The 13,753-nt window shown below is 60.8% G+C and overlaps 1 protein-coding gene across 2 annotated transcripts; it reads right to left on the reverse strand.

The window, feature by feature from the left end:
- Window positions 1-2,212: 2,212 nt before the first annotated feature.
- Window positions 2,213-11,793, reverse strand: MFSD2A (MFSD2 lysolipid transporter A, lysophospholipid). Of its 2 annotated transcripts, XM_075721896.1 has the most exons (14): window positions 11,716-11,793; window positions 11,500-11,622; window positions 10,769-10,893; window positions 7,133-7,256; window positions 6,922-7,000; window positions 6,156-6,328; window positions 5,954-6,044; window positions 5,205-5,326; window positions 4,810-4,893; window positions 3,837-3,920; window positions 3,380-3,492; window positions 3,025-3,168; window positions 2,644-2,820; window positions 2,213-2,270 (listed from the first exon to the last, which is right to left on the reverse strand). In XM_075721896.1, exons 1-14 carry the CDS (start codon window positions 11,791-11,793, stop codon window positions 2,213-2,215), a joined length of 1,575 nt encoding a protein of 524 aa, XP_075578011.1. The 2 variants fall into 2 exon arrangements, with proteins under 2 accessions (XP_075578011.1, XP_075578012.1); XM_075721897.1 differs by lacking the exons at window positions 3,837-3,920; window positions 11,500-11,622; window positions 11,716-11,793 and having other exon boundaries at window positions 10,769-10,791.
- Window positions 11,794-13,753: the final 1,960 nt, after the last annotated feature.

Here is a 13,753-nt window from a genome sequence, read left to right on the forward strand (position 1 = left end):
CTGGCTGGGAAGGCTTCCCATGCCAGAGAGGCTTTCTTCATGCTTGGAGCAAGAGCCTTCTGTAATCACAACTGAAGCAAGACACAGTCTCTGCTTCAAGGCTGGAGTTTTGCTCAGGGCTCGGTGCTATCAACTCCCATGGCCATTTTTTGTTCCCCATCTATTTTCTTAAAAGCCTCAAATAGAAGAGGTGTGCTCAGCTAGGAATGTCTGGGCCCTGGTTCAAGCTCAGTAGGCTTTTAGTCTCTTGAGCTGGCTGCAAAAAACCTGAACAGAGACTCCTCATGAACCCACAGAGCCAGAAAAGAAGAGGCAAAGAATAAAATGTCTCTGATTTTTGTTTGAAATGAAAAGCCAGTAGCAATCTTTCAAACCCTTGGAGACAGCAGCGCTGCCCACACCCATTGGAGGCAGCCAGATCGCAGCAATGGCCAGGGTGACCCCTCACAAACCCAGCCAGGAGCAGGGCAGGGGTCAGTACATTTGCAACAGTCCGGAGCTGTGTGCTTGGCTGGAGCACAGCCGCCCTCCTCCTCTCACAGTGCACATGGCGCCTACCTGCCCTGCCACAGGGGCTTCAGAGAGCGCTGGCTTTGTCCTGCCCTCATTCCTTCCCTGCAAGCTCCATGCCTGGGGGAGCAGGGAACACCCAGGCCAAGGCTAACGCTGCCTCTTGCCCTCTGCTCAGCAGAGTCGGCTCCCAGCCTCCTTGCATCATCCCTTTTGCTTCCTTCCATGACCCCCGCCATGGTGGCAGAGTGGGGCCCAGTTAAGGATTCCCAGCTAAAGTCTAATCCCTCTGGCTATTTTTAAACCCCCATCCTCATTCCAGTCCTTTGTACCCAAATGTAGAACAAAAGATGAGCCATCCCTCCCCAAAGCCCCCCTGTGCAAGGGAGGCCGCTCTCAAGTCAGGCACTGACCCCACAGATTTCTTGGCGTGACAAATGTGCTGAACAAAAGGCAACAGCCCTGTCCCCCAGCACAGTGGCCATGGGGACAGAGCAGCAGAGCCAGCACAGTCCCCTCACGCTAGGGATTTGCCCCAGCTGTATGGGTGGCTGCTTCATCTCCGATGCATCCTCCCTGCGCTTGCTCCAGCCCGCTTTCCCCCTCTGCATTACGCTTGCTGCCACGGGAGTGCGCTGAGCAGGCAGGGCAGGGCTCTCCCCGTTTCTGCTGCAGAGAGGGGAATGCAAGAGCAAGGTATAAATATACACAAAGATTAGCGCTTGCACAGCCCTCTGCCCTGGAAGAAAGTGTTGAGTGTCACCCACAGCCCACATTCCCTTTCTCTCTGCTCCCCAGCTGCCTCTCCTGTTTCCAGCCCCAGGTTCACAATCTCCACAGCCAGCACTTTCATTTCATTCCTCCCTCCACCCCCATTCCCCTCTTGAAAGGGAGAAAATAATAGAGCCTTTGTTGGGTTGCTGCGGTGCCTGCACCGAGCAAGGAGCCACACAGGGGTAAGGGGTTGCCGGGCACGGCTGCCTGCCTGGATTACGGCATTCCTGCACCTTCAGCTCAGGGAAGTCAATCCTGCCCCCTGTGGCATGTAAAGGGACCCTGGGCTTGCCGACATCCGCAAAGAAAGCAGCCAAACAAAAGAAATTCTCCACACCCACGCTGCTGACTTCCCCCACTTTTACGTGAATTAATATTAATAGGTCCTTGAGTTCAGTTTCTGTACAGACATATACAAATTTCATATTTATATCATTAAGTTAATTAGGCTCTATAAAAAAAGAACAGCTTTCCAGATTAGTGTCACATGTACAGACAGCAGAGGTGAGCTCACGGCCTTGGCACGCTCACATTGACAGTGTAATGTACACTAACCATTACCCCCGGTCCCACGGGCAATTGGACCCACGCAGGCTGGGCACAGGTGGGCAGCGGGCACAAGTGCTACGAGCCAGAGAATCCCGCTCCAGGCTTTTCTGCTCTCTGGGACCCAGCAGGGAATAGTGCTTGTCTCTTGTGAGGCACACAAGTACCACAGGGTCAATTTGTGTAATGTACACTACCAGCGGATCCCGTGGAAGGCATAAGACCAGCACAGATCTCATGTTCGAATCAGTGGATGCTCTGCACAGCTTCTCCCAGGCTCTCCTCGACAGCACGCACCTACAGCGGCACGAGGCTGGTCCAGTCGCAGAGGGGCCAAGTCCTTCGGAGAACCCCGGTGTGAGCGGGCAGACCCAACCCAGGGTCACACGATGCTGGCCAGTTCTGTGTTGTCCGACTCCGAGCTGCTGTTGCTCTCCTCCCTGGGGACAAAGGGTTGTGGAGGAGGCACGACGTGAGCCATGGAGCAAGCCCTGCCTCCAAGCAGACCTCTGCCTTGAAGCACAGGAGCCTCCGAAAGGCTTGGAGGGACGGCACTGCCTTGCGCAGTCCCCGAACAAGTTTTCTTTAGCAACTGGGGCGGGTTCCCAGCTGATTTCAAGCACTTCACGCCACCTCTTTGGATGTTGGTGTTGGGAAAACAAGCCAGCCCTTCCCTCACCCGACTATCCATGAGTCCTGGAGGATTCCTGGACAAGTCACAGTGTGTCCCAACCCGCCTGGGCCTGATCCTGCCCCCACACACCCCGCTGGCGTGCCACACTTGCTACCTCCATAGCACAAGCTGACACTCACCTTAAGTCCTGCAGGGCTTTCTTGTTTTTCTTCCGCTTCTCCTCATCAATGGGGTACAGCTTGAACAGGAGCAGGCCCAGCAGGATCAGCCCCACGGGCGCAGCCGACACCAGCATCTTCAGGGTGAAGTTCACCTCGCTGGGCTGGGAGCAGCCTCGGGTCTGGTACCCTGCAAAGCTGCGGACAGAAAGGGACCTTCAGGCAAAGGAAACTGAGTTTGTAGGAGACAAACCTATCCCTGCAGGTAGAGGTTTGTGGAACCACAGCTGGATTTAGACCCCCCCACCTCCCTCCCAGCCCTTGGGAAGCAAAGACGCCTGGATGCAGAAGCACCGGACTGGCCTCTCTTCCCTCCTCCTCAGCTCCCATGCAAAAACTCACTCTAAGCTGAGTGTGGAGATGCCCAGGGAGACCCCAGAGGTGAACTTGGTGAAGAAGACGTAGAAGGAGAAGAAGATGGCTTCATGGCCATGGGCGTCAGGGTGCTGCAGCTTGAAGTCATCTATGACATCCGGGAGCATGGACCTGTGCAGAGAGCGGAATACTGAACACTAGGACAGAGCCAAGGAAGCATCTCCTCTCCCTGTGGAGAGGATTTCCCTCCAAGAGCCCCATCTTAGGCTGAAAACATCGCAAAAAGGCCTCCCAAGGATTTCTAACCACTCCAGGAGGCCCTGGAAGCACCTTGCCCAGCTCTCGGGGTGCAGGGCTGAGAGCACCAGGACCTCGCACTCACCAGGGCAGGAGGAAGGCAGCTGCGACGCTGATCCCAGCTGCAACAGCCACGATGTAGGTGACGATCAAGTTACTGTCCAGGACAACCACCATGATGAGGAAGGGGATGGCAGACTAGAAAGGGGACAGAAACCAGGTTGTGTCAGCAAGTGCCTGACCCAGACTCTTTGGTCTTTCCCCTTCCCTCCCGTGCATGCCAGCCCTCCGACCCCAGGGACAGCCAGGGAAGCAGCAGTGCAGCCTTCCTCCCAGAGCCCCACAGTGGCCATTTCTGCTGGCCTTGGCCACATCCATGACAGCACAAATAGCAGGATGAGGGACAGGCACCAAATCAGCAGCAGCTGCAGTCCCTGCCCAGCTCCAGGCCCTCTCAGGGTGGGGGGGGACACAGAGCTGCTCACCCCACATGGGAAACACCATCCTCGCATGCACCCCTGTGCTCAAGGGGACCCACTCACCGAGATGCCCACGTAGACAGCAGTCTTCTTCCCAAAGCGGGTAAGGAACCACTGCCAGAATGGAATGGTCAAGGTGGCCGAGAGCTATGGGAAGAGAAGGGGATCGTGGTGTCACTTGCTGGCCAGGCTCTTCTCAGGAGGAAAAGCTCTTCCCAGCAAGGAGCAGCTCCTGGGCACAGCCTCCTCCATCACATTTCCAGCACCTCCAATTTCCACACACTCCTGGGGCTGGCACACAGCCTGCTCCTGCCCTCACCCCATCCCTCACCTGCCTCCACTCCCAGGAAAGAGAGCTTGCAATTGGAGCGGGTGCATGGGGCCACCTCCTCCCTGGCACCCAGCACCACCATCCTCAGGGCACCCGGTGGGTGCCAGCACACCTTGCCCAAACAGAGGGAGGACCCAACTCGATCCTCGGTGCTGGGAAGGGACCTGATCTTGTTGCCGCTGCCTGCACACAGCGTGGCCAAGAGCCAAGCTTTGTGGGGAACTTGGCACCTTGGACCTCTGCACCCCATTGAGCAGGAAGGGTGGGAAGGGCTCCCAGGGATGAGGCAAGCTGGAAAGTGCTCTCAAGGAGCTGTTTTGCTCCATCTCCCTGGCAGTAAACACTGAGATCCTTTTCGCAAGGCAGGGGGGAAGGGAGATAAGTGGCAGGATTTGGACAAAAGGCCCCACGGCTCCTGGTCTCCCCCATCTCTGGCCGCCTTCACACGGGAACAAAGGCCTCGCTGTTCCTGCTAACTCGCCTGGCCTTTGCAGGACATTTGGCAGCTCCTTCTCCCTTCCCTTCTCCTGGGGGACCTTCGGTCACTGTCCCCACAGCAGACTATCACAGCCTCACAGCCTCCCTCCCCTCAGCCCACAGAGCACCCATCCCATGCCAGCTCCTGGGGAGGACCCGGGGGATCCCACAGCACGCGTCCCACCGCAGCCTCGGCCCCAAGGGGCTCCAGGACACGGCCATACGCACCATGATGGCTAGGAGAATGTTCTGGAACTCATTGCGGAAGCCCAGGGTGTAGGTGCAGAAGAGGGCAAAGTTGCCCTCCAGCAGCTGTGGAGGAGACAGATAGCAGTTAGGGGGGGACGGGCACCCCAGCCATCCCAGAGGCACGTGCTCCTCCTCACAAGACTGTGCCCAAAATGCGAGCAGGAGAAGAAAGCAGCCATTCACTGACCCATCCAAGGGCACAAGGCCACATCCTTCCTCTGCCTGGGGCAGCTCCGGCTCCTTGAGCTGCCACCTCACATGCTCCCAGCCCACGGGGATGCTATTTGGGCCCTACGCTGCTCATCTCCCGGCCATCTCCAAGCTGCGCTGCTGCCGTTCCCTCTCCCCCATCCTCCCAGCCTGGTTGTGCTTACCATGAAGGCCAGCGAGGTGAAGAGGAAGCCAGCTATGAGCTTGATGTAGGCACTGTGGTTCATCACCAGCTTCAGCCCCTGGAAGAAGGAGACAGGCTCGTCCGACTGGAGCTCAGAGGACTCTGGGGAGCAGAGCAAATTGGCCCATCGTTAGACGCACTGAAACAGCACCCCTGGGTGCAAGGGGTGCAGTGCCTTAATGCCTGCTGCTGAGCACCCTGCACAAGCCTCTGCCCACCTACAGCATCACTCCCCAAGGGAGTCAAGGCAATGCCTGCGGGGATCTCCCTGCCCTCGCCCAGGGGAACCTCGGCCTCACGGAGGGGAGAAGATGGCCTAGCTGAGAACGGTCTAGCTGATTCGCCCAGGATAAGCAGAGCTGGTGGCAAAGCAGAGGGAGGAAAGGACAGAACTACTGGACTTTGGATATCGCCTCACCCCAGGATGCCCCTAGTTGGCACTAGCAACCTTGGCCAGTCAAAACTGCAAGATAACATTTATCTCTGACAGTGCAGAGCAGAGAGCTAAGTCCTCAGGGCTGTGCTGTAACATACCCTGGAGATGCTCTGGCCTCCTGCAGCACCTTCCCCAGGCCCCCATACCCAGACCTCAGCTCTACAGGCCCCTCTCCTCTGGTGCTTGACCCACAAACCAGAGGCTGAGAGCTCAGCCGGGCTCCTGAGGAACCCCGGGCAGAAGCCACAGCATTTCCACAAGTCTGGAATATTCCATCATGTCTCAAGCCTCACCTCTCTTCTCCCGCACACCCACCGACAGGATCACGGCGCAGAGGATGTAGAGTCCCCCGATGACCCCTGCAGCGATCATGTAGGCATTTCTCTGTGCAAGAGAGGAGGGAGCGGTGAGGGAGGGGGCTCATCCCAGGAGCCAGCCCGGTCAAAAAGGCAAAGCAAGTATGGCAGGGGCTGCCAGCCCATCCCCCCAGCTTACTGTGTCTGTGAGCGACCCGGTGTCATGGGTCATGTTTAGCTCCTCCAAGGCCACTGAGGAGTTGGTCTTGCCGATGAAGAGGGGGCTCTCGATGCAGGGAGTAACCACCTTGCCCACGATCTGGCCCTGGATGGCGGTGCCCAGCACAGTGCCCAGCACTTCCACTGTCATACCTGGAGAGAGAGAGTCCAGACGGACTGAGCACAGCCCTTGGGCACCCAGGGCATTTTGCAGCCAGGGTGCAAAACCCTTCTCCACTGCAGAGGCTCCCCAGCTGCAAGGCATTGCCCTTCACCAGGAGAAATGAGCCAGCCCAGCTCCCTCCAAATCACCAAGTGATAAAGCCACAGGGAAGGAGAGTGTCTGCTGGGGACACCAAGGCAGGGAGAGAGGCCAAGACAGTCATGCTGCTCCCACTGCTGTATGACAGAGCGGGAGGAAAGAATTGGGAGCTCAGATCCCCCATCATCTGCTCCAGGCACTTGGCCATAACAGGGACCGCCTCCCCATCAGCCCAGCTCTCACCAGACTAGACAAGGATGTCTGCTGGAGGAGCCCAGAAAGAGGAATGGGAAGGGCTGGACCAGCTGCAATTCAACTCCTGAATGATGTTCATCACACACAGTCCTTAGGATGGGGTGTGATCAAATGAGCCCTTCCAGTGGGGCATCTGGAAGAGGATCGTGCCCCAGCGAGAGCTGCAGCAAAGGAGCTGAGCACTGGCTGCCCCCCAGCCATGGCGAGGAAGGGAAGGAAATGCTCTTACGGTAGGCAGTGGCTGAGTCCCGCTCACTCTGTTCCCTGCTGATGAACATGGTCAGCGCCGAGTAGGGTACATGGAAACACTGCAACGGCACAAGGAGAATTAGCTCAGGCATGGGAACCTGCCCCGCTGCATAGCTCAGCAAGGTGAGGGCAGGGATTCATCCTCTCCATCCCTCACCCACTGGCCCTGGGGTGTGCAGAGCCCAACTCACCGTCACAAGGGTCTGGAAGATGCAGTAGAAGATGAGGTACCACATCACTTGGCCCGTGGAGATGTCCGGCACAAACCAGACGAGAAAGTAGGACGTGACGGCAAATGGGGTAGAGAAGATGATCCTTTGGAAGAACACAGTGTTAGCCTCACGGGCACACAGCGCCTGGGTAACCCCACCAGCCTGGCTCTCCCTGCTACCACAAGTCCAGTGGGGTTCAGGCATCTGATTTTGGGGGCTCCTGAGCTGCCCCAGGGTGGCCCACCCTGCTCCACTTTGACAGGAGGTGGTTGCCACAGGGGTGATTCAGACCAGGCTGAAGGCAGCAGCTCAGGTCTCATGGGGTGAGAAGACCTGACTCAGACTTCCAGGGAAGAGCTTTATTGGGAAAAACAGACATCTGTGCTTTGATGGAAGGGATTGATCTGCTCCTGCCTTCAGTTTCCAGCCCCAACCTCTCCCCCAGGCAGCACCACTGCATGTTCAGAGGGATATCATCACCCCCATCATCCTGGCAAGGGCTGGGGAGCAGCCCGGCAGCAGAGCCAGGCAGCGCAGCCCCGCGGGCCCAGCAGAAAAACGCCTCTCACCAGCTTGGCTTTGCTGCCAGCCCCCCCCGAGCCCTGGTCCCGGGGTCACCTCTGTTCTGCTGGCAGGGATGGGGCAAACCACCAGCAGGCTGGCTCCTTCTTCCACCCCTGCCCAGCTTCCCAGAGTCGCAGGCAAAGGGACACGGGATGCGAAGCGCGACAGGGGATCAGAGGGGATTACTCAAGCGCTGGACCTTGGCAGCAGTCCCAGCAGGAGCAGCCAGCAAGGGTGATCGCAGCGGGAAGCCACCCAGAGCATCTCTCCACTTCACCCAGCGCATCTCGCAACACTTGTCCTGCTGCAACCCAGACCGGGAACCACTCTACCCTGTGCCGGCAGCCCGAGGACACCACAAGCACCCAGGTCCCCCCATCACTCAGGGGGGCACGGGAGGAATTCCTCCTCCCAGAGGGAAGCGAGCCAGGTGTTGAGGCTGCATCCACATCTGTTTAGGAGACTGATTTTGCTTGGGGATTTGCAAGCACCCTGCACTCCACAAACTACTGGATGGAGGCTGCGTTCTGGAAGGAAGCCAGCAGAACCAGACACAGGACAGAGCCATGCACAGTCAGGGCTGGCCCTCTGCCGCTCCGCTGCCAGGGTACAGTGAGATCTTTCCATCCGGGCTGACATACAGGACACAAAGTTTAAATTTAAGTTGGGGTGGGGGGGAGAGGAAGAAACCAAATCTCCATGGATGGAGAGCCGGCAGAGGCATTGCACAGGACCCAACACATGCACATTTTTCCCCATGCACGTCACCCCGGCGGGGGGAGGAAAGGGAGCGAGATGGCTCCAGCCACTCCTCTCCGGCGCGCTTATCGCCTCATGCATACGTGGAGCCAAGGGAAGTTTTGAATGAGTCACCGCAGAGCCGCGCGCCGTGGAAACCACGTCATGCTCGCCGTGGGCGACAGCGCGTGCACGTCAAAATCCCCCGCGGGTCCACGCCAGCACCGAGACCAGGGTGCTGAGCCCTGGCCAGGGCTGACTGGCAGCTCCTGGCAGTGGCAGACGAGTGACTGAAAGTTACCCCTGACCGAGGCGATTAAGACACTCTAGATGCTCGGAGGAGGCCGCAGTGACGCGCTCGCCCGCTCATTGGCCACGGCGCGATGGTGTGTTCCTTTGTGCCGCGGCTTGCACACCCTTCCCGGCCTGGCGGTTAACCGTTTGCAAACGGCTGCTGCCGTGAAGAAGGAAGGGCAAAGCCGAGGCTCTTCAGTCACCGACACATCACGGAAAAGTTTGGTCCCTGGGAAGTCTGGGATGGTCGGGGACCTGCTGGGGGGGCTGGGGACAGAGTGGGGTCCCCCAGGCTGGGGGAGAGGAGGCAGCAGCCAGCGGATGAACTGCTGGGACAAAACTTGCCAAAGTGTTTCAAAAAGAATGAACCGAAAGGGAGAAAAGTGATGGCCCTCAGGGAAGGTCTCCTCTCCCTTCCAAGGGGCCAGAGCAGCCCCGAGCTTTGAGCTTGAGCTGCTGGCAGCCGTCTGGGGCTCAGTCTCACGGATCAGACCCTTCAGAAACTTTGGACAATAAACCCTCGCACACAGGGAGTCCCACAGGGCCACCTCACGGGTGCTGAGGGTCGCAGTCAGGCAGCAATCTCCGAGACCACCCCACAACCACAACCAACCCGCAGCACCTGCGGCTCCTGGCTTTGCACGCAGGGAAACTGAGGCAGAGAGCCACAGGCACGCCAGCCTGGGGCTGTGTGGCCGCACACAGCTAGCCCCACAGTGGCCAACCAGCCCTGAGTTTGGGGAGGTTTAAACTCAGCTCAACTCCATCCCACTTGGACTCAGCCGGTTGCCCTTAAGCCATGTACAATAGCAGCAAGCTCCTCGCAGCCGGCCGCCCCGGCACTGCTGAGGGGCCCAGTGCAAGTCAAAAGCTCTGGCTAATTTTAACGAAGCAGGAGCCATTTGGAGGAATGTGGCCGCTCCATCCCCACCCCCTGCCTCGAGGACTCGAGATTACAGAGAGCGGAGCCGCAGCAGCCACCCGAGCACGCATGGCTATCCCGGCAGCCCTGCCTGCACACCCAGGCAGCTCTGCGCAGGCAGCCCCGCTCTAATCTCCAGACCCCAGACCCCACCACACGTGCGGCTGCAGAGAAGCTATTTCAGGCCATGTGTAGAGCCTGGCTTTAACAACAGCCGACTACCGCTGCCCAGAGCTATTCCAGGAAAGCCCGGAAGCAGAGGGTATAATCTGCGGGGGAAAGGACTGTATCCCTCTAATTCCACTCCCCTCATGCCCACCCCCTTTGCTGCATTGTATTTCAGCAATCCCGCAGGCACCCAGGACAGGGGTTATTTTAGCGCAGGACATGCCACCATGTCCACGCTTAGGCATTACCACCTGGCAATGCTCCCTGTCCCATGCAGGGGCAGGTGTTTATAGACATCCTAAATCTGCCCTGGATGCAGGCACAAGCCCTTTGGGGCTTCACAAACCCTGCCTCATCTGCTCCGACTCCCTTTGGCACCCCTTCGCTCAGTGCCCCGCTCCCAAGGGCGGCCGAAGCACCCACGTGCAGACACCCAGATCCATGACAGCTGTTTTCCGGCCCGAAGAGCATCCTCGTGACTGTCAGCCGGCACCTCGCCACCATGCATCGACCGCACACACCCCTGTCCCTCCTCCCTATGGCTGCGGTGCCACCTGCTCTGCTGGCAACCTGGCCCTGCCACTGGCCAGGGCTCAGCAACCGCTGCGTGAACAAAGTCCAGCGTTGGAGCGTGGCATCGGGGCAGCTCTTAGGGAGGCCAGAGCTGCTGCAGGCACAGCGACACAGAAGACAGCCAGGCCCCGCTTGTACAGGGATGGCTTGGGACCGGTCAGAATAACAGGCAGAGGCTCGAAGCCCCAGCTGCTGGCAGCACCGTGGGCTTTTTGGGGCGCTTTGCGCCTCACCTGGGTGAGACAGGGTGTCAGCATGTCCTGCCCTGCAAACCTTGTGCCAAGGGACACCTAAAGCTGGCTGGAAGCGCTGTGATGTATCAGGCAGGGATGCAGGGTGCTACAGGCGGCTCTTACCAGGGCATCAGGCGGCCGAAGCGGGTCCACGATGTTTTGCTGATGAAGAAGCCCACCATGGGGTCCGTGATGGCATCCCAGGCTCGCCCCACAAACAGGATGATGGAGGCATAGAAAGGGTCCAGCTGCAGGAAGAAGATCTTGCGTCAGGACACACAAACCCCCGTGCCCCCAGCTGCTCTTCCTGAGCTCCTCAAGACCTTTCTAACCGTACTGCAACCCACTGCCGTTTGGGAGCAGGGGACGGATCCCTCGGCCTCTTCCCCTCGTTCAGCGGGATTTGAGGCACGGTGACCCAGTCCCTCCCGGCGCTGCCCCACCACGCTCTTTCCACACTAAATTCCTGCCACCTGGGAGCGGATCTCCCTAAAAGCCGCCCCACAGCCAGCACGAGGGTGCCCCACGGGCACTTCTCCCTCCCCGTTTCACACCCACCCGGAACGCCGCGGGTCCGTGGGACAGACCCCGTGTCCCGCCGGACGGACACCGCAAGCCCGCTCGATCGCCCGGGGCACGGAGCGGCCACACGCGGGGGGCCGGCCTGCCGCAAGCCCCCAGCCTTCGGACCGACGGCCACGCAGGACCGCGATTCCTCGCGACCCACGCGAAGCCCCTCACACCCCGGCGGGTCGCACCGGTTTACCGGGCAAAGCGGCCCCGGGCACCCCCGCACCGGGGGTTCCGGTGCCCCCCCCGGCCCCGGCTCCGGTCCCCCCCGGTCCCGGCCGTACCTGCGCCACGTCCAGGAGGTAGATTTGGAGGAAGAAGCCGAGCGCGCAGCCGGTGATCTGGTAAGGGGCCCCGCCGACGGCGTAGCACAGCTTGCTGCACACCGACAGCCGCTCCCGGCTCTCCTGCAACCGGGCTCGGCGTTAGCGCGGCCGGGAAGCGACCCCCCCCCCGAACCCGCCCCGCCCCAGCAGCACCCCCCCGGCCCCGGAGCTCACCCTGCGGCGGGGCTGGCGGCAGGCGGGCGGCAGGAGCCCCCCGGGCCGGCCCCGCTCCGCGCCGCCGCCCCCGGCCATGCCGCGCCGATGAATGGGGCCGCGCTGCCGCCGCGCGGGCCTTGTACCGGCTGGGCCCGCCCCGCCCCGCCCCCTCCTCCTCCTCCTCCTCCTCCTCCTCCTCCTCCTCCTCCTCCTCCTCCTCCTCCTCCCGCCCGGCCCTTCCTCCCGCCCCACCGGCCCTCCGACCCCAACCGCCGGGCCCAGCCTTCCTCCACGTCTCTGCTGTCCCCCATCCCTCACCCCCTCATCTCCCAGCCCTCCATCCCATCCCTCCATGTGCCCAACCCTCCATCTCCATCCCCATCCCTCCATGTGCCCAACCCTCCATCCCCATCCCCATCCCTCCATGTGCCCAACCCTCCATCCCCATCCCTCCATCCCCATCCCTCCATGTCCCCATCCCCAACCCTCCAGCCCTCCATGTCCCCATCCCTCCATTCCCCCATCCCTCCATTCCTCCATTCCTCATTCCCCCATCCCTCACCCCCTCATCTCCCAACCCTCCATCCCCATCCCTCCATGTCCCCATCCCTCACCCCTTCATCCCTCCATCCCTCCATTCCCCCATCCCTCCATCCCTCCATTCCGCCATCCCTCCATTCCCCCATCCCTCCATCCCTGTCCCTCCATCCTCCCATCCCTCATCCCCTACCCCTCACCCCCCAACTCCACCCCTTCCCTCCATCCCAACCCTTCATCCCTCCGTCCCTCCCCTTTCTGCACCCCCTGCCCCTCCGTCCTCCCCCCCACGTGCCCCTGTGGATGGCGGAGGCCGCCCGAACGCTGCGTTGCCATGCACGGGGTCAGGGCTGGAAGAGACCCTGTCCCCTCCCTGTCCCGTGGGTTCCCAGTGAGGGCTGGGGACTGCAGACCCTCGGTGCCGGCCCCAGCGTGGCCCCACTCTTAACCCCCCTGTGCGTGGACCCATGGAAGGGGCTGAGGTGAAGCAGGACCCCCCCCCCAACATCAGTGCCCATGGCCCCTGCCTGCCACGGGTGACGGTGGCTCCCGGGCCCCAGCACCTCTGCCTGGGCCACCTGCAGTGTCCCCCACACTGGGCAACCCCATGGACATCGATCCCAGCACCTCCCAGCTGCGCCGGGTGCTGTTTGCCCATCGGCAGGGTGCACGTGCCATGTCACCACAGCGGCAGCCACCAGCTCTGCTTGGCTCAGGCCACCAAGGTTCAAAGATCGCCCCGAGGTGTGCCATGAGATGGGGCTGCACAGCCAGTCAGGCCAGGGTGGCACCCAGTGCCATCGCCTGAGTGTGACTTGGAGCTGGACTTGGAGCTGCACTTACACGGGACGGACGGGAACAGGCAGGGAGGATGGGCAGGGAGGATGGGCAGGCAGGATGGGCAGGGAGGATGGGCAGGGGGGACAGGCAGGCAGGATGGGCAGCGAGGACGCGCAGCGAGGACAGGCAGGGAGGATGGGCAGGCAGGACGGGCAGCTGGCACCGAGCAGGGTGCAGCAGAGCCTGGGCAGGAGCTGGGGACGAGCGGGGTGCGTGGCTGGTCGCATGGAGCGGTGGCACAGCAGCTCTGGGCACTCCCCGGTTTCTGGAGAAATGAACCGGCGTCACCGTTGACTCATGGTTTCCTGCCCCTCATACAACGGGTGCAGTGGGATCCCCCAGCGCCGCCGAGTGTCACAGCCCCTTGCCTGGCCACACTGGGGGGGGGCCCATGTGAGGGTTCAGGCTGTCCAAATTTGTTCAGTGACACAAAATACCTTGAAGCAAGAGGGGAGCGAGGTGTGGGCAATGCCACTCGCCCAGCCGGTTTGGCAGAGACCTGCCTCAGGCTCCTTGCCCTGCTCTGTGCCATGCTGGCTTGGGTGCACCTGGTACCGGCAGCCCCGGGGCAGACACCCCAGTGCGAGCTGGAAGCCCCCCAGGCCCCCCAGGAGAAAGGAGCCTCGTGCCAGGGATGGGCTTGTACGTCTGCTGGCACACTTGTGTAACGAGTTGGCTG

The sequence above is a fragment of the Pelecanus crispus genome, chromosome 16 (genome assembly GCF_030463565.1).
Source record: "Pelecanus crispus isolate bPelCri1 chromosome 16, bPelCri1.pri, whole genome shotgun sequence".
Taxonomy (NCBI): Eukaryota; Metazoa; Chordata; class Aves; order Pelecaniformes; family Pelecanidae; genus Pelecanus; species Pelecanus crispus.

Excerpts from the sequence above, each read along its gene's own strand:
- MFSD2A (XM_075721896.1), bottom strand. The coding sequence starts at position 11,793 with ATGGCCGGGGGCGGCGGCGCGGAGCGGGGCCGGCCCGGGGGGCTCCTG. Across the intron at positions 11,623-11,715 it reads GCCGCCAGCCCCGCCGCAGG|GAGAGCCGGGAGCGGCTGTC; the intron begins GTGAGCTCCGGG and ends GCCCGGTTGCAG. Across the intron at positions 5,327-5,953 it reads GGGTGTGCGGGAGAAGAGAG|AGTCCTCTGAGCTCCAGTCG; the intron begins GTGAGGCTTGAG and ends TCTGCTCCCCAG.